Here is a 26625-nt window from a genome sequence, read left to right as displayed (position 1 = left end):
CTGAAAACTCTTATAGTAAAGCATTTATTTATTCATTTATTCATCAAGGATATTGATTTCTCTATTATGGATCTCAAACTGTGCCTCAAGCTAGGGATTCAGAGATGAATAATCATGAGTGTGGGCCTCACAATTTAGTAGAGGGAAAGAGAGATATAAAATGTAAATATAGAAAACTGCGACAAGTGTGGTAAAATAAGAAAATGTTAACCAGAGGACAGAGCAGTACAGTCTACCTGAGAGGTTGATTAACAGCTTCATAGTTTTCTGAACTTTAAAGATGGGATAGGTGTTTCCTTAGAGTAAAAAGTGGGCCAGTATTCAAGAAAGAGTGAAAGGTGCTGAGCAAAGATATAATAAGATTATAAAAATAGTTTATATAACTTCTGTGTAGGTTGTGTCAAGAGTACCCAGGAAAGTGAGGCTGGAGAAATCAGAATTGGTCTGATGGGAGGATGCTCATGCTATGCCCAAGAGTTTTGAATTTATCCTATGAAAAATAAAGAGCCAAGAATACTTTTAAACCATAGCCTTAATTTTATTATCTATTTATAATTTTTTTAGAAAGACCTACCAAGGTAGATGGTGTGTGTTTTTTTTTGTGTAAGGGAATGATCTAGCCAATAGGGATCCTCATGATTATTTAAGGAAAAGTTGCTATGGATAGCTTGGCTAAGACAGTAGAAGTGAAGTTGTAGAGGAGAGAGAGAAAATAAGGAGGTTTAAAAGAGGCAGAAGAGAGGAATTTGGTGAACAGAAATGTGGGGGTTGGTAATGGAAGTGACACTGGACTAATATTAAGAGAGCTGAGTACTAATCTCTGATCTTGAATTAACATGTTTTCTCACCATCAATTTCTGACAGGGAAACCTGGTGTGCTACAGTCCATGGGGTTGCAAAGAGTCAGACATGACTGAGTAACTAAATAACAACAAAGGACTTTATTATTCTAGAAGTCTCTAAGAATCAATGATTCTCTCTTAGATATCTGCATTGTATATGAATAGATTCAAGGGTTTAAATAAGGTATCCATAATAATTCTACCTAGCATCTAATAATTATAGCTAAGATCTACTCTTTCTCATATATAAGCATCATTATGAATGTTGACTCAATTGATCTTCATTATAACCCTTTAGATGATAATGTAATTCTCATTACACAGATGAGAAGCTAAGGCTTAGAGAGGTTAGGTAATTTTTTAAAAAAACACATCTTTTGTCTTCATCTTTCAGTCCACATGGAGTGCTATGACAAAATACCAAAGACTAGGTAGCCTATAAAAAACAGAAAATTATTTCTCACAGTTCTAGGGGTTAGAAGTCTAACATCAGGATATCAGGTGGTAGTATGAGGGCCTTCCTCTGGGTTTCAGACTCCATGTTGTATCCTCATGTTACAGAAGAGTAAACTAGCTTTTGGGGAGTCTCTTTCATAAAAGCACTAAATCTAATCACCTTCAAAAACCCCAAAGTTCCTTCTTCTTAATACCATCACCTTGGGCATGAGGTTTTCAATATATGAATTTTGAGTGGGAGAGGAGACACAAACATTCAGGCTCTTTTTATTCTCTGTGTAATTTTTCTTATCAAATGTTTGGAGTGCATCCAACTCCTTCCTACATCCATTACTAGGAATATTATTCCATACTAATTAATATGTGCTATTCTAACAGCTGTGCTTAGTCACTCAGTCATGTGCGACTCTTTGTGACTCCATGGACTATAGCCTGCCAGGCTCCTCTGTCCACTGGGATTCTCCAGGAAAGAATACTGGAGTGAGTTGCCATGCCTTCCTTCAGGTGATCTTCCCAACCCAGGGATCGAACCTAGGTCTCCTGCATTGCAGGTGGATACCTCTAAATCTTACTGGTTTAACAAAGCCTAATTTTATTTCTTGTGCATGTGAATCCAGTTAGTATCAGAGGGTAGATCTTTATACATCATTCAGGGTCGCAGGATGATGGTGACTCTTCAGGATAACCCTTGATACTGACTTCTATCTGAAAGAGGAAGACAGAGAGTGGCTGATAATGGGGGAGGGTTTTTGAAGACCTGATCATGAAGAAGTATAGCTCACTCCTGCCCTTATTCCATGTGTTGCATGCCAGGGAGACTGGAAAATGTAGTCTACTTGTGTTCCCTGTGGGAAAGAAAAGGGAGTCTTGGTGAATAGGTAGATACTTGCTTTTAAAGGTGGGACTTGAACCTCGACCATCTGACTTCAGACTCCTCACCCAAACCACCATGCTATATATAATATTCTGACTTGATTGCTCTCATGGAATCAACAGTAATCAAACTATTTTGTGCATAAAGCAGGATGAAGATACAGGTTGACTTTATAGTGAATATTATACTGTGCAGTTAAGATTCATGGCTTCATACAGATAAGAAATACATTCACAATATAAATTTCATAAACTCTCTTCTCAGTTTCTCATTAAGTTCAGTGACTTAATGAAGTTAATTTGTGAGTTTGGATCAATTAAAAATATGTTTTACTTCGACTTTCACTTTCTATTAGGTCTAACATATTGTACCCATTATAATGGAACTTGTCATTTCATAAACTCACAGCATTTTAGAATTGGAGGGAACCTCTAAATTAACTCTAAAACTAGTCTGATTTCTTCATTTTGCAGATGAGGAAAGAAACTCAAACACTCAACATTTCACTCTTCAGGGACAAAAATCCCATGTTTTTTTCACTGCTCTTGTTACTCACTCTATCATTTTCCTCAAAAAGCACTTGGGCTGCACTGCCCTTCTTCCTACAAGCACTTATAGGAATACTAACAGTCATAAAAGAATAGCATTGACTCTCATAGTATTTAGGAATTGAGGGTGTTATGATTCTTCACATTTTGGGGGTATAATTTGGGATTAAACAGGAAGTTTATTTTTAAGTGTCTGGAAATGGCAACGCACTCCAGTGTTCTTGCCTGGAGAATCCCAGGGACGGGGGAGCCTGGTGGGCTTCCGTCAATGGGGCTGCACAGAATTGGACACGACTGAAGCGACTTAGAGAACTAATACAATTATGTAAAGTTTAAAAATAAAATTAAATTAAAAAAAAAGAAAATTAAATTAAAAAAAAAAAAAGAAAATAATGGACCATGTCCCCCTCATAGTAATTGGTGATAGTCATCTTTTGAAATGTCAGTTTTCAATATGAGATAAATATAGAAAGTGAGATGGTTGAATTGTGAATTTCCCAGATCCTACTTTGAAGGTAGAAATTTGTCTTTTGCTCTTAGAAGTGGGGGTAGAAAATATTTCTTTTCTTAATTGAAGTATAGTTGATTTACATTGTTGTGTTAGTTTCTGACGCACAGCAAAGTAAATCAGATGTGTGTGTGTTCTTTTTCATATTCTTTTCTATTATGGTTTATTACAGGGTATTGAATACAGTTCCCAGTGCCATACAATAGTTCTGATTGCTAATTAGCTTTTGTTAATTTTAACTTTATTTAAAAAGGAGAAATAGCCTAGTCAGTATATTATTTGGGGGTCAAAGAACAGAGACATCATCAGATTATATCAGGAAAAAGGGACTTATTGAAACCTATTCTATAAAATGTTTCAGGAATTGAGGGAAAAGTTCAGGAAGCCCTAAGGAAAGGCAGACACGAGGGTGGATGGTAGAACTACCTACTTCTTTATCTCTTACTTCTGCCCTCATGCTTAGCTCCTGCTCTTACCTGCTTCTTGTGAGTCCCTATCTCTCAACACCATGAATCTTGCAAAAAGCTCTCCACAGGTCAAGGTGTGACTCCTGACACCAAATGGCCTTTGGATGTAAGGGTCCATTTCCAGGGGACAATTCTGTAAGTCTGAGTTCAGATTTTTAGAGAGATGGATTTGATGGGTCCAGTTCCTCTTTTTCAGAGCAGGCCTTACCAGCAGAAGTTGCTGAACAGTTTATAAAGAGACCAATATTCCTTGAGGTTTACCTTCCTCAACATCACTTCTCATTTAAAACATAGTGGAAGGTGTTCATGATTGAGCTGAGGGGCAATAAATCTAAAACTCTTCCAAGAATAAATCTTTTTTTCTGCTTCTTTCTCTTAAAACAGATTGCAGGACATCCCCTGGTTGAGGGTTTGCTTTTGTTAATGGAGACTGTACTGTTATTAGGATTATTATCGTTTAGTGGCAATCTGGTTTTCCCTAATGATTTTATCTTTTCCATATGAAACTGGAACAGTTTTAGAAAACAAGCTCTGTAAAAGTGTCATTGGCATTTGGCTATTTCCTCCCTGATCACCCTGACTTCATAAATTATGTGAACTTTTGAAATTTCATTGAGTTTTTTAAACGACCATTTCTTTCAATTAGATTGCTTGAGCATGAAAGTCTAAACATGTGCCCCATTTTTTTCAGTCTAATGAATTAACGTGAGAAACTAGCTGTCTCAAAAAGTTTTTGTTTCAGCACATTTTTTTCCATTCAACGTGATTTACAGCAACCTAAGTCCACTAACTAGCTTGCATTTCAGATACCTTTTGGTGAATGTAGGTGATGCTTTATTTCTGCTTAGAAATTGTAATGCAGACTGTCTGGGGAGCTAGTCAAGATGATAAAACTATTCAAAAGAAGTATATGGAGACAAAATTTCAGAATCAATGAGACAAATCAGAATACAAATAAGAACTGAAATCTAATGGAGAGGAAATCAAGTTGGAAAAATTCACAACTTGATGCTAAGTTTACTCTCTTCTGTGGCTTGTGTCAGATTCTTTTTACAAGCATCTCATGTCAACATAATTAAGTATATATTATGAAATTAGAACTTTTATAGAATATGGATCTTTCTCAGCTCTATTTTTAAAATGTATATATGTTGGATCATTTTGATATTCATTTCATTAATAGTTACAATAAAAAATTTTAATGGTATACAATTTAAAAGCAGTTTCACATACATTATCTCATTTAAATCTTTATAAGGACTCTGGAGCTATTTTAGAGAGGAACAGCAGTTCTGTGAAAGGCAAATAGACTTAAACATTCACTCAAGTATAGTGCAGTACAGGGCAGAGTTGTACTGAAGGATTTCAGTTCCAGTGCCCTCGTCCTTTCAAGGCTACCAAGCATCCCTTGTAGGGACAGTGATACACTTTGTGCTTTCCTTCACATCATCGGAAACTATAGTTTACTGCATGGTGTGCAGAGCTCCATAGAAAAGGCATTACATGACAGAGTTGAAGATCGTGGCTTCTGAAAGCAAACTGCCCTGAATTCTCACGTCTGGTTTTGTCTATTGGCTATTTTATTTTGGGCAAGTTACTTACCGTTTCCTGGCTCAGTTCCTTCATCTGTAAATTGGGGATAATTATAGTTTCCTCTTTAATAGTTGCTGTGATAATAAAATGGAATAATGCATAATATACAGTGAATATTCTATAGATGTAGGCCATGGTAATTATCCCTTGAATTGTTTCCAGAGTGAATGGATTATTCTTACATTTAGAATGTGATATGCATAGCTTTGTGTTCTTATTAACTAAAGGCAAGCAACCACTACTCAAGGTAAATGATTTGCATAAATATTATTCTACTGTGAATCCATTTTTCATATTTATGTATTTCTAGCAGGGCTTCCCTGGTAGCTCAGCTGGTAAAGAGTCTGCCTGCAGTACAGGGTAGCCCAGTTTGATTCCTGGGTCAGGAAGATCCTCCGGAGAAGGGATAGACTACCCACTCCAGTATTCTTGGGCTTCCCTGGTGGTTCAGACAGTAAAGAATCTGCCTGCAATACGGGAGACCTGGGTTTGATCCCTGGGTTGGGAAGATCCCCTGGAGAGGAGAATGGCTACCCACTCCAGTGTTCTTGCCTGGAGAATTGCATGGACAGAGGAGCCTGGCAGCTACAGTCCATGGGGTCTCAACTGAGAGACTTTCACTTTACTTTCTTTTCAGTTGGTTCATAGGTAATGAATAAAATGTGACTGTATTAACACACACACACACACACACACACACACATATATATAAAGTCCCTATATAAACAATATGTATATATAATTTTATGTGTAAATATAGGTATCTGCATATATATATATATATATATATTTAATTTGTGCACACATACAAACCAAATGCTATTCAGATTTTTTTATCCTGTGGAGAAGGTGAAATGTAGTTAGAAACAAAGGATTTAGTAAAATGTCTTACAAGATTTCATCCCAGTCACAATGGCTTTGCAATAACATTTAAGAATCTTGAGATACGATTTAAGAGGCTGTCTCTTAAGGCCATGTTTCTAGGGAACCAGTAGGGCCATATCCTATTGTTGAAATGAGATACAAGGGTAGTAAGCTTGTTGTTGTTTAGTCACTAAGTTGTATCCAACTGTTTTTGACTCCATGGACTGCAGTATGCTAGGCTTCCCTGTCCTTCATTATCTCTCGGAGTTTGCTCAAACTCATGTCCATTGAGTTGGTGGTGTCATCCAACCATCTCATCCTCTGTTGCCCCCTTCTCCTCCTGTCCTCAATCTTTTGCAGCATCAGGGTCTTTTCCAATGAGTGGGCTCTTCGCATCAGGTGGCCAAAGTATTGGAGCTTCAACTTCAGCATCAGTCCTTCTAATGAATATTTAGGGTTGATTTCCTTTAGGATTGACTGGTTTGATCTCCTTGCTGTCCAAGGGACTCTTAAGAGTCTTCTCCAGTGCCACAAGTTGAAAGCATCAGTTCTTTGGTGCTCAGCTTTCTTTATAGTTCAACACTCACATCCATACATGACTACTGGAAAAACCGTAGCTTTGACTATGCGGACCTTTGTTGGCAAAGTGATGCCCCTGCTTTTTATTACATTGTCTAGATTGGTCATAGCTTTTCATCCAAGGAGCAAGAGCCTTTTAATTTCATGGCTGTAGTCACCATCTGTAGTGATTTTGGAGCCCACGAAAATCAAATCTTTCACTGCTTCCAGTTTTCCCCATCTATTTGCTGTGAAGTGATGGAACCAGATGCCATGATCTTAGTCTTTTGAATGTTCAGTTTTAGGCCAGTTTTTTCATTCTCCTCTTTCACCCTCATCAAGAGGCTCTTTACTTCCTTTTCATCCTCTGCCATTAGAGTGGTATTATTTGCATGACTGAAGTTGTTGATATTTCTCCCAGAAATCTTGATTTCAGCTTGTGAGTCATCCAGCCCAGAATTTTGCATGATGTATTCTGCATATAAATTAAATATGTAGGGTGACAACATACAACCTTGTTGTAGTCCTTTCCCCCTTTGAACTAGTCTGTTGTTCCATGTCCTAACTGTTGCTTCTTGACCTCAATACAGGTTTCTCAGGAGATAGGTAAGGTGGTCTGTTATTTCTAATCACTTTAGGAATTTTTCACAGTTTGTTATGATCCACACAGTTGAAGGCTTTGGTGTAGTCATTGAAGCAGAAGTAGATATTTTTTTCTGGAATTCCCTTGCTTTCTCTATTATCCAGTGCATGTTGGCAATTTGATCTCTGGTTCCTCTGCCTTTTCTAAATCCTGCTTGTACACCTGGAATTTTTCCATTCAGGTATTGCTCAAGCCTAGCTGGAAGCATTTTGAGCATTACCTTGCTAGCATGTGAAATGAGCACAATTGTGTGCTAGATTGAACATTTTTTGGCATTGCCCTTCTTTGGGATTGAAATGAAAACTGACCTTTTCCAGTCCTGTGGCCACTGCTGAGTTTTCCAAATTTGCTGGCATATTGACTACAGTACTTTAACAGCATCATCTTTTAGGATTTGAAATAGCTCAACTGGAATTCCATCACCTCCATTAGCTTTATTCAATAGTAATGCTTCCTAAGGCCCACTTGACTTCACACTCCAGGATGTCTGACTAGGTGAGTGATCACACCATCGTGGTTATCCAGGTAATTATGACCTTTTTTTTGAATAGGTCTTCTGTGTTTTCTTTTCACCTCTTCCTAAGCTTGTCTGTTTCTTCTTAGGTCCTTATCATTTCTGTCCCTTATTGTGTTCCTCCTTGCATATGATATTCCCTTGATGATATATGATCTGACAACGTGATTCACTGGAGGAGGGAATGGCAAATCACTCCAGTATTCTTGCCCCATGAATAGTAGGAAAAGACAAAAAGATATGACACTGGAAGATGAGCCCCACCCCCAAACTCCCACCCAGTTTGAAAGGTGTTCAATATGCTGCTGGGGAAGACTGGAGAAATAGCTCCAGAAAGAATGAAGAGGCTGGGCCAAAGTGGAAATGACTTTCAGTTGTGGATGTGTCTGGTGGTGAAAACAAAGTCCGATCCTGTAAAGAACAGTATCGCAATGGAACCTTGAATGTTAGGTCCATGAGTCAAGGTAAATTGGATGTGGTCAAGAAGGAGATTGGCAAGAGTGAACACTGACATCTTAGGAATCAGTGAACTCAAAGCAATGAGAATGGGCAAATTTAATTCAGATGATCTCTGGTTTTGGAGGCTTTGAACTGCCTTCTTAAGTGTACAATGCAAAGAATTAGAGGAAAACAATAGAATGGGAAAGAAGAGAGATATCTTCAAAAAAACTTGCGATATCAAGGGAACATCTCATGCAAGGGTAAGCATGATAAAGGAGGAAATGATAAGGACCTAACAGAAGCAGAAGAGATTAATAAGAGGTGGCAAGAATAACCTTGGCAGGCAACAATTAGAGTTGGGCAAGACTTGGTATTCCTGTTTTCATAGGAATTAAGCCTATGTGTGTCTAGTGTCATTTCACCAAGGTGTAAGAGGCAACATTTTGTGCTCTGCATTATGTCCAGGGAGGAGAAAGTAGCAGAAAGACGTGAGGGTCTTTTTTTTGTTGTTGTTATTGTTGTTCTTGTTGTTTTATCTTTTGTGACTTGGGGATTATGACATCAAGGAAATTGGTTGTTCTTTTTTCATTTAAATCTTCTCCAGGGTGTCTTGCATCATTTTAGTATGATGCTGATTGTCTGTGAAGTCTATTTTGTTAATTTGGAAAGGCCTAATATTTGACTAGATTAGTTTATCATGAGCTCTGCCTGACTCTGGGTAGAGAAGTCTAGTAACTGCTTTAATTTTTTACAGTCATTAAGCTTTTAAAGGAAAACCACAGAAATTAGTTTTACCTTCTTATTACTTGTTTACTAATTATTAAACATGTACCACATACTGAGCAGTTTACATGAAAAATTAGCCTTTGTCTATAAGAATTTGATGTAAGAGTTAAGTTATATAGCAGAAAAATAAGAATTATATATGGGAACACCTATGCAATGCTTTGCTGTTGTTCAATTGCACAGTTGTGTCCTCCTCTTTGCGACCCCATAGACTGCAGCATACCTGGCCTCCTGTCCCTCACCATCTCCTGACGTTTGCCCAAGTTCGTGTCCATTGCATTGGTGATGCCATCTAGCCATCTCATCCTCTGATGCCCTCTGTTTCTTCTGCCCTCAGTCTTTCCTAGCATCAGGGACTTTTCCAATGAGCCAGCTGTTTACATCAGGTGACCAAAATACTGGAGCTTCAGCATCAGTCCTTCCAATGAGTATTCAAGGTTGATTTCTCTTAAGATCTACTTGTTTGACCTCCTCGCAGTCCAAGGGACTCTCAGGAGTCTTCTGCAGCACCACAGTTCAAAGGCATCAATACTTTGGTGCTCTGCCTTTTTTACAGTCCAGCTCTCACAACCATATGTGACCACTGGGAAAACCATAGGCTTGATTGTATGGACTTTTGTTGGCAGAATAATGTCTCTGCTTTTCAACACATTGTCTAAGTTTGTCATAGCTTTCCTGCCGAGAAACAATTGTCTTCTGATTTCATGGCTGCAGTCACCATCTGCAGTGATTTTAGAGCCCAAGAAGAGAAAATCTGTCATTACTTCCAGGTTTTTCCCTTCTATCTGCCATGAAGTATTGGGGCAGAGTGCTATGATCTTAGTTTTTTTAATATGTAGTTTTAAACTGGCTCTTTCACTCTCCTCCTTCACTCTCATTAAGAGGTTCTTTAGTTCTCTGCTTTCTGCCACTAGAGTGGTATCATCTGTGTATTGCTTCTCTGGTGGCTCAGACGGTAAAGCGTCTGCCTGCAATGCAGGTGACCCGGGTTCGATCCCTGGGTCGGGAAGATCCCTGGAGAAGGAAGTGGCAACCCACTCCAGTATCCTTGCCTGGAGAATCACATGGATGGAGGAGCCTGGTAGGCTACAGTCCACGGGGGTTGCAAAGAGTCGGACATGACTGAGCTACTTCATTTTCACTTTTCATCTGTATATCTGAGGTTGTTGATGTTTATTTCACCTGTCTTGATTCCAGCTTGTAACTCATCCAGCCTGGCATTTCTCGTGATGTCCTCAGCCTATAGGTTAAATAAAACAGGGTGACAACAGATAGCCCTGCCATACTCCTTTCTCAATCCTGAACCAATCAACTGTTCCATAAAGGGTTCTAACTGTTGCTTCCTGACCTGCATACAGGTTTCTCAGGAGACAGGTGCCATGCTTAGGTGAATTAAATTTTGCTAGAAGATTCACTTGTCTGTTTTGAAGTATCTCATTTTGTTTACCACATTAACTGGCATATATAAAAATATTGAACAGCCAGTATTCTCCCTACCCATGTCTTCAAACTCTTTGAGTGTAGGATTATCCATCCTTCCACCCAACCCTCCACATCTACCTGCATATATTCCTACCATCTATTCCATTTTTAAAAATGTAATTATCCTTTCTTGTTCTCAGTCACTAAGTCACGTCTGATTCTTTGTGACCCGAAGATCTCCAGTCACCAGGCTCCTCTGTCTGCCTTCCAGGCAAGAATACTGGAGTGGGTTGCCATTTCCTTCTCTGATCCCTTTCTAATTCCCCTGAAGAAACTTTACAACTTTAATTTTTAATAAAAAGAACAAAGGTTGATAGAGTTTGTTTGTTTGCTTGTTTTTTACAAAATCCCACTTCTCACAAGGAAACAATCTGTGTGTCTGTGCACTTTATTCATAGGCAGAAAAGCTGTGGGTCTGTGAGGCTCGGTCTTCCAGGTCACCTTTATTATGAATCCCTTAACATTTAGTCCCATCTTCTCTGAAGGGAAACATGCCTCTCTTCTTCTCAGCGCAGCTCCAACCTTATCTTTCTCCTTATACCATATGGGCACCATTTCACCTTTTTTCTCCTCAAAGAAGAAAGAAGCACACTTTCTTCACCAGAGCTCTGACATACAGAATTTAGCCAGCATTCAGTTCAATTCAGTTCAGTCACTCAGTTATGTCCAACTCTCTGCAACCCCATGAATCGCAGCACACCAGGCCTCCCTGTCCATCACCAACTCCCAGAGTTCACTCAGACTCACGTCCATCAAGTTGGTGATGCCATCCAGCCATCTCATCCTCTGTCGTCCCCTTCTCCTCCTGCCCCCAATCCTTCCCAGCATTATCCAATTGGAAATAATTTATTACAATTCATTTAATTATATAAATGTCTAAACAGCATTTTCTTATATATATTTATTCATTGACTCAATGCCCTAGAATGATCTGGTTTTGAGATTATCATTCTTCACTGACTTGTCCACTCACCAATGCATTTGTGTGTGTGTGTGTGTGTGTGTGTATATATGTGTGTGTGTGTGTGTATATATATATATATATATATATATTTCTATCTATCTCCTGTTGAACAACCTAGGAAGCAGTAGAAAGTACTATGGTATTGTCAGGGTAGGCTGTTTTGTGATATTAACAAGCAATCAAATTTTAGAGTCTTGTAACACTTTATGGTTTATGTCTTACTCTTATGTCCATGTGGTTGGTGGGGGCCCTGTTTCATGTCTTTTAACTTGGGAACTGAATTTGGTATAGTGTTTATCATCAACCTACCTACCATCTATTCTATTTTTTTTTCTAAATTTAATTATCCCTTTCTTGTGCTCAGTCACTAAGTAATTTCTGTATAATTTGTTGCTCTGGCTGGTGGGGAAAAATCTGGTGAATGAATACTATTAATACGTCCTCACAGACTGATATCCTTTGCTTTTGCTCATAAGTCTAGTTTTCATTTCATTGGCCAAAGCAAGTTCCATCACCACATCTAAATATAATTAACGGGGTGGAGAAGTACAGTTTTTCTTGTCAGGCAAAGTAGAAAAGAATTTTGACATTGGGAAGGGGAAACCAGATGCAGATTTTTCACCAACTTTCTTTTCCAACTTATGATAAAATCTCCATATGACAAAGATGATAGAATGGCCCTGGTGGGTAATGCTGAAATGGTGTTTCTTGTCTCAGGGTAGGGACCCATGGAACCTCACTGTGTGCGCCTGTCTTCTGTGGTTCTGTGAGAGAGAACTGAACCAACATCTGGCTCTCCCTGAAGCTGTCTCAGATCAGTGCTCTGCCTAATAGCATCACTATCTTAAGAAACCCTAATAATCTCTTGTCTCTGGCTTCCATTTAAAGACCTGCAGGACACATCCCATCATCCCTATTGGAGGTCCAAGCATCCCAGGTAGTCTGTCATCACACAGATGTTTATTTCCGTTTTGTGCTATAATCCCACCCCTCCGTTCATTCCACTATGTCTTCTACAGTTTACCGTGTGCATCAGCCAGCTCCCTGCCAGGCATTCCCACCACTCCTTCCCAGTACATTTATTCTTCCTCTTTGAAATACATATTTCATGTTTTTTTTTCTCAAACATCTCTCATATTTCATAGCAAATGAGATGACATCAGATATGAAACTGCATTATCTTCTAACCACCTAAACGGCTCACACCTACCTGACTAAATTCACGCATCCCACCTTCACTCTTGTTAAAATGGATTAAATGTCCCCACATGAATCTAACGCCAACCCCACCACATGCCCTGCATCTTAATTCTTTTTTTTCCCCTTTCAAGAACAGTTTTTTAAAATTACCCTCTTTCTCTTCTATATTGTCATTTTCTTTTTCTACTAGATTATTCCAGCAAGCAAGCATGCTTTTATGGCATCCATTAAAAAAAATTTCCCTGACCCTTAGACTCATTCCAACTACTGCTTCATTTTCTTTTTCCCTTTACAGAAAAACTCCTTGAAAGAAATTTTTATAATTGTCTACAGTTTTGCATCTCATTCTTTAATAAACTTACTTTAATCATGCTTTTATCTCCATCATGCCATTAAAATGATTTTCATCTGGATCAAGTGCTAATAATAGCTAACACAGAGTGCCTGCTATGAGGCGGGGAATGCTCTAAATACTTTGTACATATTAACTCATTTAGTCCTCTAACCAGTCATATGAAGATAGTGCTATTAATATTCATCCTTTAGATATGAAAAATGCTAATCAGAGATAGTTGCTGACTTGGGCAAGGTCACACTACTATTTAGAAGAGCTTAGATGTGAACCCTGGAGAAGGAAATGGCAAACCACTCCAGTGTTCTTGCCTGGAGAATCCCAGGGACAGGGGAGCTTGGTTGACTACCGTCTATGGGGTCGCACAGAGTCGGACACACTGAAGCGACTTAGCAGCAGCAGCAGCAGATGTGAACCCAACTACTTCTTGCCTAGAGAATCCCATGGGCAAAGGAGCCTGGTGGGCTGTAGTCCATAGGGTCTCAAAGAGTTGGACACAACTGAAGTGACTTTGTACACGTGCACTCTGGTTTTGGAGGCTCTGTTTGAGCCGCTGCACCATAATACTGCTTTAGTAGACAATTATTTTGCTTTATTTATTAAAGCTTTCAGCAGCATTTGAATAACTGACCAATCTATGTTTCTTGAAACAGTTTATTCTTTAGTTTTCCATGCCTTGTCTCATGTTCTTTTCCTCTTACTTCATGTTCTGCTTCCCAATTCTAGAATTAGGTTCTAGACTATTATTTATCTGCTTCTCTATCAGTAGTCTTTTCATGGTAATTAGTCAGTGTATGACTTTAAATATCACCTATTAACCTAACTCACTTAAGTGTTTATCTGCAGTCCAGATCTCTTTCCTGAACCCCACTGTGTAAATGATGCTGCCTGATTTACACCTCTCCTCCAGTGTCTTATAAGACTCTCAGACTTAACAAAGACAAAACAGAAGCAAGCAATTCTGACCCAACCCAACTGTTAATAAACACCTCTTTCCCAGGCCTCTTCTATCTTCCAGAACCACCAACTTTTAATTCCTTAGGACAAGCTTAAAAATAATCTTTAACTCCTCTTTCTCTCACAGCTCACATTCAGTCCATTCAAACCAACTCTACCCTGAAATACCTCCTCATCTGGCACTTCATTCCAACTCTTAGTCTAGTCTGTGTCCCATCCTTCATCTCCTGAACTCCTGTAGCCCCTTCATGATTGGTATCCCTGCTTCCACTCTTGCTTTCTTCAGTCTTTTCTCTAAAGAGTGGCCTGAGTAAACTCCTAAAGCATTAATGAGATGATGTGCCTGACTCTTTGTGACCCTGTGGACTGTAGCCTTGCCAGGCTCTTCTGTCCATGGAATTTTCCAGACAAAATTACTGGAGTGGGTTGCCATTCCCTTCTCCAGGGGATCTTCCTAACCCAGGGATCGAACTCAGGTCTCATGTATTGCAAGCAGATTCTTTACTATCTGAGTTACGGGAGAAGTCCTAATGAGATAACATATCCACTCAAAGGTTTTGTCTTGTAATGAGAAAAAAATTCAATCTCTTTACTGTGGCACACCTGCCCCTAAGCCATTTCCCTCTGTTTCTGACACATTGTCCTCAGCCTCTCAGTTGTTCCACCATGGTGCAGCCACACTGGTCATCTTGCTGCCATTTCCCCATTTCAGAACCATGTCATTTGCTGCTCCATCCCTTTGGAAACTTATTCCTTTCTTAGCTCTTCATCATGGAGGCTTCCTTTATCATCACTCAGGTCATCACTCAGATTACTTCCTCAGAGAGGTCCTCCCTGAGACTCTTATACAATTCTGCCTTCTCTCCCTGTTTGGTTACTCTCTATCACATTACCCTATTGCATCTCTTTTAAGAAGCTAGAAAATCTACTGTTTTCTTACTTAATTATTAGTCCCTAAGGATTATTCGCTTTCTCCACAGGCGTATGAGCTCTTTGAGGGCAGGTCTCTATTCATCTTATGCATTGTTGCATCCCCATTACTTAGAACTATCCCTGATATGTGGTAGTAACTCAATTAGAGTCTGTCATACAGAGTGAAGTAAGTCAGAAAGAAAAATAAATATCGTTTATTAACACATATATGTGGAATCTATAAAAGTGGTACAGATGAACCTATTTGCATAGCAGGAATAGAGATACAGATATAGAGAACAGACGTGTGTACACAGGAGGGGAAGGAAAAGGTGGGATGAACTGGGAGATTAGGACTGACTTACACTACCATGGAAGGACTGATCATTGGAAGGACTGATGTTGAAGCTGAAACTCCAATACTTTGGCCACCTGATGCGAAGAGCTGACTCATTTGAAAAGACCCTGATGCTGGGAAAGATTGAGGGCAGGAGGAGAGGGGATGACAGAGGATGAGATGGTTGGATGGCATCACTGACTCAATGGACATGAGTTTGGGTAGACTCTGGGAGTTGGTGATGGACAGGGAGGCCTGGTGTGCTGCAGTTCATGGGGTGGCAAAGAGTCGGACACAACTGAGCGACTGAACTGACTGACACTACCATGTGTAAAATAGATAGCTAGTGGGAACCTGCTGTATAGCACAGGGAGCTCAGCTCAGTGCTCTGTGGTGACCTAGAGGGTGGGACAGTGGGTTAGGAGGGAGGTCTATGAGAAAGGAGATATACATATACATATAGCTGATCTGCGTTGCTGTACAGCAGAAATTAACAACATTGTAAAGCAATTATACTCCAGAAGAAAAGGGAATAAGTGAGGTTCAGTGTAGAAAGCAGTACTTTGACCTGCATATTACATAAAGCATTCAATAAATTGAGAGAAAGTGAATCATTATTAGCTAAGAAAATATTGTTGTCTAGAGCACAAGGAACAGAAATTTGGCTTTCAAGTTTTTACCTTTTGTAGAGATAGCCTTCTGCTTGAAGCACATACAGAGAAATCCCTGTTTGTATCTACCATGGCAGAAAAACCTTCATGACATTGGAAATGGTACTTGCTTCTTGCAATTCTTTTGAGGATTATGTGTCAAAGCTATACCTGAGTCTCTTGGTCTCACATAGGGAAGGAGGTGGACAGTGAATGTGATCTGTTCTCACAAGAAAAATCTAAACAGTCTAGTCTGAGTCCCTGCTCAGTGGTTCCCCATCTCTAAGGGGAAAATTAATATAAATGCATGATGTCCTAACCTTATTTACAAAATGGGTCTTAATATGTTTATAACATTAAATAACTTCAGATGTCCTACTTTTCTATTTAAATCTCTGTTTTTATAGCAATCACATGCTTTAAAATTTCTGAAAACATAACATTTCAACAAACGTTTGATTTTAAGCTGTTTTTTTATTTTTAGCAGATGGAACTTTTGGTTTATCGTTTCACAGTAGGGTTACTACTTTGAAGAAGATATGCTGGGGAAAAAGAAACAATGAAGGCAAACTTGAACCCTATCCTAATGTGATGAGTGGGGTCCAAAAATGTCAATCACCTCAGCAGCTGGGTAGCCTTACTGTGAGGCTGAGAAAACGGCCAGTGGAGCCTCACAGCGTGTTGGACTGGGTTTTGCCAGGGCAGATATAAGTCTGTCCACATTCTGGCTGTGGTTGTTGCCATTTGGTGGCAGTTGTTCCCTCAGGCAAAATCCGCAGGAATGATCTGTGGGTCCTGAGACTGGATGGGACTTTCAGGAAAATGGCAGCAATTTAAAAAAATCACCCAGTTAGTTCATTTCCAAGAAAACTGAGCAGAAGAATGTTGAGGAGGTGGGTTCCCACCCTCAGACTTCCTAAGTTCTGAAAAGAAATTCCCTTCCTGACTCTTAGCCTCAACCCGAGAGAGAATAACCTAAAGACTATCACCTTTATCAGCCCACCCACTTTGAGAATAAGGCTTGTCTCAGCCCCAGTAGAGGGCACTTTGTCTATGGAGTGACCCTACTTTGATCAACATATTGAACAAAAAGGTGTTAAAAAAAAAAAGCCACATGCAAATAAATATGTTTTTGATGGCACCACATATTGCCTCTATATTTCAGACTGTTTGTTCTAACAGCTCATTCTAATCTAGCCACTAACTGTTCCTGCTTCACCAGGCATTTACTGATAGAAATGGTCCTACCACATTTAGCAAAGAAATCAAATCTGCCTTATGGAGTCAGCATCATTGTATTTCTAGTTTCATGCATGGTGGACCCTTTATAGAGCTATATTTAATGCACTTCTAATTAAAAAGGGAGGGAAGTATCCAAAGCTTTCTCAGTGTTGTCTCATCTTTTGTTTTTGTTTTGTGTGCAGCTCACCATGTTAAAACAGGCACTTGCGAAGTGGTGGCACTCCACAGATGCTGTAATAAGAACAAGATAGAAGAACGGTCACAAACAGTCAAGTGCTCCTGCTTCCCTGGGCAGGTGGCGGGCACCACGCGAGCTGCTCCATCTTGTGTGGATGGTGAGGCTTTCCATTGCTCTCATGATAGTGTAACTGGGGACTGCATAGAACTGGAATCTCACAGTGATTCTCAGTTCTGGGGTTCATCTGGGGGGCCACACCATCAATCATATGGTTGGCATGAGATCATTTGAACAGCATTCTGAAATTTAAAATCCACTGAAAGAAGGTCTAAGGACTTGCACAGTCTTATAGCAAAAGGCACTATAATCAGGTTCCAAGAAGTCCATGTACTTCTTACTTTGATACCATGAAATACTGATTTGCTAGTGGAGGGCCAGTGTGTATGTTTGTGTGTGTAAATTAATTGGCAAAGGCAATATAAAAATAGATGATTAAATAGTTTGGGTCCTTAAACCCATGGATGGTTCTTAAGAATGAAAAAATAAATATCATACATATGAATGAATGTTTAGTTGTGGATAGAAGTCACATGAAATATTTTTATAGAGATTCATCAAAATGTTAATTTCTTTCTTGGAGGATTCACCGAATAGGATATAAATATTTATGTGGATCTGTATAATTGATGTGATCATAAATAATATTTTGTTAAGTGCTCATATATTTTCATGATGCATTCTTTGCAATGATCGTTACTGCCCATAGTTTAAAAAAAAAAAAAAAGACATCAATTTGAATGCCTTCCTGATTTTAGTCTACTTGGGGGAGATATGACATTGATTCTAAAATATTGATTCTAAACTGGTCATAGACTCAATTTCTTATATGTTTATGTCTATACATAAACATAATACTACATCCACATAATTTGTTTCTAATATGCTAATTTCAATGAAACCTATGTGTTTGTATGAAAAACCCTTCAAAAATGTGCCTATCATTAACAATTCTGTATTATACACTGAACATATATAATAATATTTACCCTCTTAAAGTTTTAAGTATTCTTATCACAGTAAAATTTTTTAAAATTAAAAATATTTTTAGTCAGAAAATCTATAAAAATTTACTACCTTTGGACCAAAACAACAAAAAAAAGCATGCACACCCAGACAATTAACAAGCCCAAATAGAAAACCTTGAATTGCTTTTTTTTTCAATCTATAGCTTCCATAGTGGAACAGAAATGGTGGTGCCATATGCAACCATGTCTTGAGGGAGAGGAATGTAAAGTTCTTCCAGATCGGAAAGGATGGAGCTGTTCCTCTGGGAATAAAGTGAAAACAACTAGGGTAAGTGGACAGTCAGTCTGTGAAAGTTAAAGATCGCTGAATTCATAGAGCATGGAGCATGTGCAGTGACCTCTTTAAGTGGTTGTAGGATTGAGAGGGTACAGTTTTACACGGTACATTTTTTCCTCATTTTCTCCCTATTCATTTTTTCATAGCACATTTTTGTTTCACTCAGAATAACATCTGTAGGTTGCCAACAACTGTCGTGTTACCTAATAATTAAATACTGTTTATTCCTTAATGAGATACTCACAGTAATGTGAACCGCCTCCGACTCCTGCTGGAGGATGCATGTTAAATGCTGGGGAGGTGACCCTAATCCCTCATTCTTCTGATGGATAGTAATCTGAATAAATCCTGAAAAAAAGGAGAATTTATTTATGATTCAATAAACATTTCCTAGTTAATATTCTTTCATTTTTATGAAAGTAATTCTTTTGACCTCCCTAATTTCTGGATCAATAAATAGTTTTCTAATGGTTGCGTTTGTAATCACTGTAATGAATTACCTAGTGGAGTTTTCAAATCTCAGGGTCAGTATAAAAGGAATGCTCTTCAGATGGTGATGTATTTCACTTTGCAATGACTGATTTCTGGGGAGAAGTGAAAAATACTTTTATTCTTTGATTTTCTAATTACCTCCAATGGATATTGTAGACTGGCAGAATTTAAATTCTTTGTGGAATCAGCAGATGAAAGTTCTGTCTTATTTTGATTTTTGCTCTGAAGGGAAAGCTGACTATTGCTTATAATTGGATAATTGGGGACTAGAAGATAATAATGTTTTATAAAAAGTAACATTAAACTAGAGGCTAGTTAGGGTATTATTTAACAATAGCAGTTTCTTATTTTTTTTTTTTTTAAATCTTGTCTGGACATATTCAAGAGGATTAATTTAAAATCCCATGAGATATATAATGTTGAGTAATATCTTTAGTGTATTTTCTGTGTATTCAGCCATACACAGAAGTAACCAAGTTTATAATAAATAGTAACGTTATATTTTGTCAAATGAATCATGACTCTAACTTGTCAGTTAAATGCTGACACTCCTTTCTAAAATCCATGGAGGGCATGATCAGTTAATTAGAATAATTGTATTATTCAGTTAGCACATGATATAACCCATATTGATTTGTTAAAATCATTCTAGCAATATAAAACTTCCTTATAAGCTACTTATAGCATGAAAATCCACCCCCCCAATTATTAATCCTTGGTCTAAAATAACACTCATGGAAATGTGTGAAGATTTGATTATGAAACAATTTTTTTAAAGTAGTGATTCATCTAACATCTATGGTTTTCATCCCTTTTTATGGCTGAGTAATATTCCATTGTATATATGTACCACAGCTGCTTCTTTATCTGCTCCTCTATTTATGGAAATTCTGGCACCCCACTCCAGTACTCTTGCCTGGAAAATCCCATGGACGGAGGAGCCTGGTAGGCTGTGGTCCATGGGGTCGCTGAGGGTCAGACACGACTGAGTGACTTCACTTTCACTTTCCACTTTCATGCATTAGAGAAGGAAATGGCAACCCACTCCAGTGTTCTTGCCTGGAGAATCCCAGAGACAGGGGAGCCTGGTAGGCTGCCATCTATGGGGTCGCAAAGAGTCGGACATGACTGAAGTGACTTAGCAGCAGCAGTAGTAGGTTGCTTCCATATCCTGATTATTGTAAATAGTGCTGCAGTGAACATGGGTGCATGTATCTGTTTGAATTATGGTTTTCTCTGGGTACATCCCAGGAGTAGGATTGCTGATCATATGGTAGCTCTAGTTTTAGTTTTTTAAGGAATTTCTGTGCTATTCTCCATAGGGGCTGTATCTTTTACATTCTTACCAACAATCCAAGAGGATTCCCTTTTCTCCACATCTTATCCAGAATTTATTGTTTGTAGATTTTTTTGATGATGGCTATTCTGACTGGTGTGATGAGATATCTCATTGTAGTTTTGATTTGCGTTTCTCTAATAATTAGTGATTTTGAGCATATTTTCATGTGCTTGTTAGCCATCTGCATGTCTTCTTTGGAGAAATATCTGTTTAGGTCTCCAGTCCATTTTTGATTGGGTTGATTTTTTGATACTGAACTATATGAGCTGTTTGTATATTTTGGAGATTAATCCTTTGTCAGCTGTTTCATTTGCAAATATTTTCTCCCATTCTGAGGGTCGTCTTTTTGTTTTGTTTATGGTTTCCTTTTGCTGTGCAAAAGTTTTTAAGTTTAAATAGGCAGAGTTTTGAATGGACCTGGAGATTGCCATACAGAGTAAAGTCAGAAAGAGAAAAACAAATATTATACATTAACACATACATGGAGAGTTTTAAAAAATGGTATGATTATCTTGTTTGTAAAGCAGAAATAGAGACACATATGTAGAGAACACATGGATACCAAGGAGGAATGGTGGGGAATGGAGGTAGAATGAATTGGGAGGTTGAGATTGACATATATATAAATACTATGTATAAAACAGATAATTAATGAGAACGTCCTATCTATACAGCACAGAGAACTCTATTCACGCTCTCTGGTGACCTAAATGGGAAAGAAGTCAAAAAAGGGGATGTATGTTTATGTATGGCTGATTCACTTTGCTGTACGGTAGGAGCTGACACAGCAGTTTAAAGCAACTATGCTCCAATAAAAAGGCTCTATGTTTTTATTAAATGAGTGGATAATGATGAAGCTAACATTTATTAGATACGTAAAATATATGTCATATACTGAAAATGTGCTTCATGTGAATTAGCTTATTTAATCCTCTTAATAGCCTGGTAAAGAAGGTAATATTATCTCCTTTTCACAGCTGAGTAAGTCAAAGCTTTAAAATGTTAAGTGACTTCTCAAGGTCATATAACTAATTAATGAGAAGTTAGGGTTCAAACTATACATTTTTTATTGCAGAACCTAACCTCTGAACCCATAGTTTATACTAGCTCATTTAACTTATATAACTGTGATTAAAACTTACTATAATTCTGTTCAAGCAGACCTTTAAAAATATTTTTAGCTTTTCAGAACATTGAAATGAAAAGGTCGGGACCATGTGATCTAAATTCTTGTAATTAATTCTTTCACAAGTGTTGCTTTACTCCCTGTTTGGCCATATTATCAAGAGTTCAAATAAAATTGAGTCTCTTCTTCACAAATTCTTCCTAGTGTAATTAAACAAGATGGATAAAAGACTGAGTGCTTGTGAGTAGGGAAGACCACATCTAGATCCTCTGGTTTATTTTAATTATAAGTTTATATAATTAATGTACTTATAGTGGATTGCCCTTTTTATTTTTCCTTCATCTCTTTTGCCCTGGAGAACAGCTGTAAAACCTCCTGGAAGACACTGTTGAAAGGTTTCATGAAACAGTAGATGTTTGTATTAAATTATGTTTTAATAATTCCTTCCAAGCCTAAGAGTCTTTGATTCTCATTTAAAAAGGAAAAATCATTATATATAAGAGAAGATAAAAGGCTTGAGAGAAGGAGCTTCTTGATTATACAATCAAAGTAAATTATTTTTATTTTTTGCTTCACAAGTAAAAAGATTGCTGGTGAAAATGAAGCTACTTAGATGTTTTCACCTAAAGGAGCATCATGGCATTTCAAATGGCTGGGCAAAATGATGTTAAATTATGAATGTGAGTTTGGCTTACACAACAACGTGGGTGAATTTCCCCGAAGCCCCAAAGAAGAAAAGTTCCCAAGGTCACCAGGTTGTTATTGTTCTGCCATCTCTGTTGAAATAGCCCCAAAAGTACAGGAGATAAGAAAAATTCTTGAAACAGTTCTGGCACATTACTTTACCCATAGTGAAAGTGTTGGATAGAGGTAGGGTCTGCCATACTTAAATAGCAGCAATATTGTTGAGAAGAAATCTGATTACTGTTCTAACCACTGGTATTACTATCCAGTTGAATAAGGTAGCCATGACTGTGGGGAGCCAACAAGCCCTTGAGGCCCTGATTTGGCAGGTCCTAGCCACAAATGCGGAGAAGGCAATGGCACCCCACTCCAGTTCTCTTGCCTGGAAAATCCCATGGACAGAGGAGCCTGGTAGGCCACAGTCCATGGGGTCGCTACGAGTCTGGCATGACTGAGCGACTTCCCTTTCACTTTTCACTTTCATGCATTGGAGAAGGAAATGGCAACCCACTCCAGTGTTCTTGCCTGGAGAATCCCAGGGACAGGGGAGCTTAGTGGGCTGCTGTCTAAGGGGTCACACGGAGTTGGACACCACTGAAGTGACTTAGCAGCAGCAGCAGCCACAAATGGGAACATCTAGAAGTTAAGCAGGAATAGGTTATAAAGTAACTGAAGAGCTGCTCTCAGCCAAAAGCCATTTGGGTTTCTTATGCAGAATATGTTGATCTTGTGGGATTACACTGCAAGCAAAATGGCTCAAGAAATGATTAAAATTTGCAATAACATACACCCTCCCTCATAATTGCCCATATCCAATCTGGAGTACTCTGGTAAATTTAATGTTAGAAGAGAAGCAGTCAGCCAAAAACATCAATGAGGCTTGCTTGGCCTCAGCAGAGATGCATGATACTTTCCAGAATTGACTACAGATCAGGGGCTGGGTGAATTCCTCATTTAAGACTAATTTGGAACTTACATTGTACTTCCCATAAATGCTAATTATATCCTCCTTCTGTCTTTGTACTAGATTCAGGAAGCTTATTGTTATAACCCATTTTCTATTTGTCCTAACAAGGGGAAAAGGCATAGCATAGACAGGCCTTGTTGGAGCATCAATATTTTGCATACATGCTTTCAAAACTTCAAACATTTATGCAGAGAAAGGAGGATGCAACATTTGTTTCCCAAGCCCTACTTCTCACCTAAAGGTAAAACTTAATGACTGCATACAACATCTGTAAGCATCTAGTGTATTACTTTAAAGAACTCCTAAGTTAAAAAGAAAAGAGCCATGAAAGGCTTTTGATTTCGAACTCACTTTCAAAGATAAATAATAAAGAACTTTTCAAAGAATCATTAATAAAAGAATAGTCTTTCCACTGTGAAAGAGCACATAATTATCTGCTAATTATAGAATAGAAAAGTAGCAGAGGGGAAAGGTGCTATAGAACATGTAAGAGTTGAGAAAAAAAAATCTTTGATAACATTGTTGGAATCCTCAGAAAAAATAGACTGTGGTTCATTTCTTTTAATGTTTGGATATACTTTCTCTGTGGAATATCTCCTAAAAGAAGTCACATTCTAATTTTAGGATTTACAGCCCTTCAGCATTGGTACAGATTTCAAATTTCAGTGGTCACACAGCTCTGAGGTCTGTTTCTTACCTAAGGATAAGTGAACTTGAGTTGATATTATACAAGAGTTTTATATTTTCATTAAAGATATTATCTTTATGAATCATGAATCCTCATATGCCTAACAAGACATTTTCTGAGTAATTTTTAACTAATTGGAATTCTTTCATCTTTACTCGTTTACTTAAAATGCCTTAAACAGATAAGAACTCTAATTTTTTAACATCACTTCAAACATAATGGATTTTAAGGGCATAAAATATGATTTTACTTTGTTGTGTAATTCAATGAGAATCAACAAATATTAAAAATTTCCTGTACCTAAATATTTTATGGTAAAAATGCTCATATTATAATCAAAGCAACAAAATCAAATATGAAAATATTTACTTAGCTCTTAAAGTATGCTGGGTACTCTGCTAAATACATTGAAGGTATTATCTTATTTAATTTCCCCAACTACTGTAGTCACTAACTAGAACACAAAGATATATATATATATAGCATGTTGCCTGCCCACCAGGAATATGCCCTTGAGTAGGGGAAAAAGTAGTATACAATTGCATTATTCTTTTGCTATCCATATGCAGATCACTAACAATAAACATTCGGAGAAGGCAATGGCAACCTACTCCAGTACTCTTGCCTGGAAAATCTCATGGACGGAGGAGGCTGGTAGGCTGCAGTCCATGGGGTCGCTACAAGTTGGACACGACTGAGTGACTTCACTTTCACTTTTCACTTTCATGCATTGGAGAAGGAAATGGCAACCCACTCCAGGGTTCTTGCCTGGAGAATCCCAGGGATGGGGAAGCCTGGTGGGCTGCTGTCTATGGAGTCGCACAGTTAGACACGACTGAAGCAACTTAGCAGTAGCAACAATAAACGTTGGAATCTACTGGTAAACATAAGTCAAGAATAACATTATTATAATAATAGGGATAGCATAAGCCTGTAGTTCAGCTTCCTCATCTGCAGAAAAATGAGAATATTGATCTAGATTCAATTTCAAGTTCCTCTAACCACCATTTATTCTTTGATTCCTTGTGCCAAGGACATTTCCAACTTCTTTTCCAGCTAAATTTATATGATACTAATAACTGGCTGATATCAGAAGATAAATAAGTGCTAGGTTTTTCATCCTCTCTCTCTAAGGGAGAAAAGAAATAGCATCTTAGGGTGCTTGGCTGATTACAGTCTCCAGTCACCCCTTTCCAGATGCTGCCTGATTTTATACCAAGACTTGATGACTCTGAGTTGGTGGGTCTGAATGGTGTCCAGGGGAGCAACTCCAGGTCCAAGGCAAGGCAAGAACACAGCAAGAGAAGAAAGGTTCATTTTCTCACTTTAAGGTGGTACAATTTGTGTGAATTATTCAATCACAAGCTCCCTTCTTGACTTGTGAATTTAACATAGACTTAGGGTAGTATGGTCTTTTTTTGATCAGCCCTTTCTAACAGACACATTCGTCATTCTTTTGTCTTTATCTCACCTCTGACCAGGCCCTGAATTGTATTCTTGTCCATGTCCATCCATGACAGATCATGATGACTCTTAGGGCTGTAGTTTTCAATTATTTTGATGGGACCTAAGTAAGAAATACATCTTACATTATGATCCAAGATATATACAACACCCACCCCAATACACACACACTCATATACCCCACACTATAACTAAAATTCTGATTTTTGTGTTTTATTTCCTTCCTTTGTTCTCCTTTCCTTCATTCTTCCCTCTCTTCATCAACCCCATAAATTGATTTTTATAACCCAACAAGATGTTTCAACATGCAAGTTGGAAACCATGACTTTAGAAGTGGTGTTTGACTGCTGCTTGTGTTGGCTGCATGGAAGTGATAGCCACTGCTGACTTGCAAAGATACAAGCTATTGAATAGACAGTTTTCAAGTCAATTCGTGTTTTATATTTTAAATATTTTTTGTCAATATTTTGGGGTAAAAATTTCACAAGATCTTTTAAAATATAGTTTTCATGGGAAAGAATGTGTATACTGTATCTGTTCTTCAATTTAGCAAGTAATTATTGTCTTTTATTGTCAGGTATTATTCTAGGTTCTAGTGCACATTGGCCCAGATGGTAAAGAATCTGCCTGCAATGCAGAAGACCGAGGTTCAATCCCTGGGTCAGGAAGATCCACTAGAGAAGGGAATGGCTACCCACTCCAGTAGAGGATTCTGGCAGGCAACACTCCATGGGTTGAAAAGAATCAGACATGACTGAGCAACTAACACTGTCACTTTTCTTTTTTCATAGCACAGCACAGGGGAAAACAGACTGGATCCCTGGCCTCACAGGGCCTAGATTCTTATAGGGTGTGTTGATTTTTTACTGTTGCCTTAGCAAACTTAGTGATGTGAAGCAACATCCATTACTAATCTGTAGGTCCAACTTCCATGCCTGGCTATTTTTCTGCTCTGTGTTTCATAAGGTTCAAACCAATGGGTTCTTCATCTTTTCCCAACAGGGCTGTTTTTTTTTCTGTAGGCTCTAAGGGAAAATCTGCTTCCAAGCCCATTCAGGTCATTGGCAGTTTGGTTCCTTGTAGATGTAGGAATGAGGTTTCTATCCCTCTGCAGCTGGCATCTGGAAGACTCTCT

At 38.3% G+C, this 26625-nt stretch overlaps 1 protein-coding gene across 2 annotated transcripts in view; it reads left to right on the top strand.

Annotated features, from left to right (window-relative positions):
* Positions 1–26625, top strand: part of FAM19A2 (family with sequence similarity 19 member A2, C-C motif chemokine like) — a 564697-nt gene that overhangs the window by 497062 nt on the left and 41010 nt on the right. For both annotated transcript variants that reach the window (XM_027542409.1, XM_027542410.1), the window contains exons 3-4: positions 17373–17525; positions 18597–18721. In XM_027542409.1, the coding sequence (XP_027398210.1) occupies positions 17373–17525; positions 18597–18721 (278 nt within the window). The remainder of the gene's footprint in view (positions 1–17372; positions 17526–18596; positions 18722–26625) is intronic.

This window comes from Bos indicus x Bos taurus, chromosome 5 (genome assembly GCF_003369695.1).
Source record: "Bos indicus x Bos taurus breed Angus x Brahman F1 hybrid chromosome 5, Bos_hybrid_MaternalHap_v2.0, whole genome shotgun sequence".
In the NCBI taxonomy this organism is placed as follows: Eukaryota; Metazoa; Chordata; class Mammalia; order Artiodactyla; family Bovidae; genus Bos; species Bos indicus x Bos taurus.
This window is presented reverse-complemented; position numbering and strand designations above follow the sequence as displayed.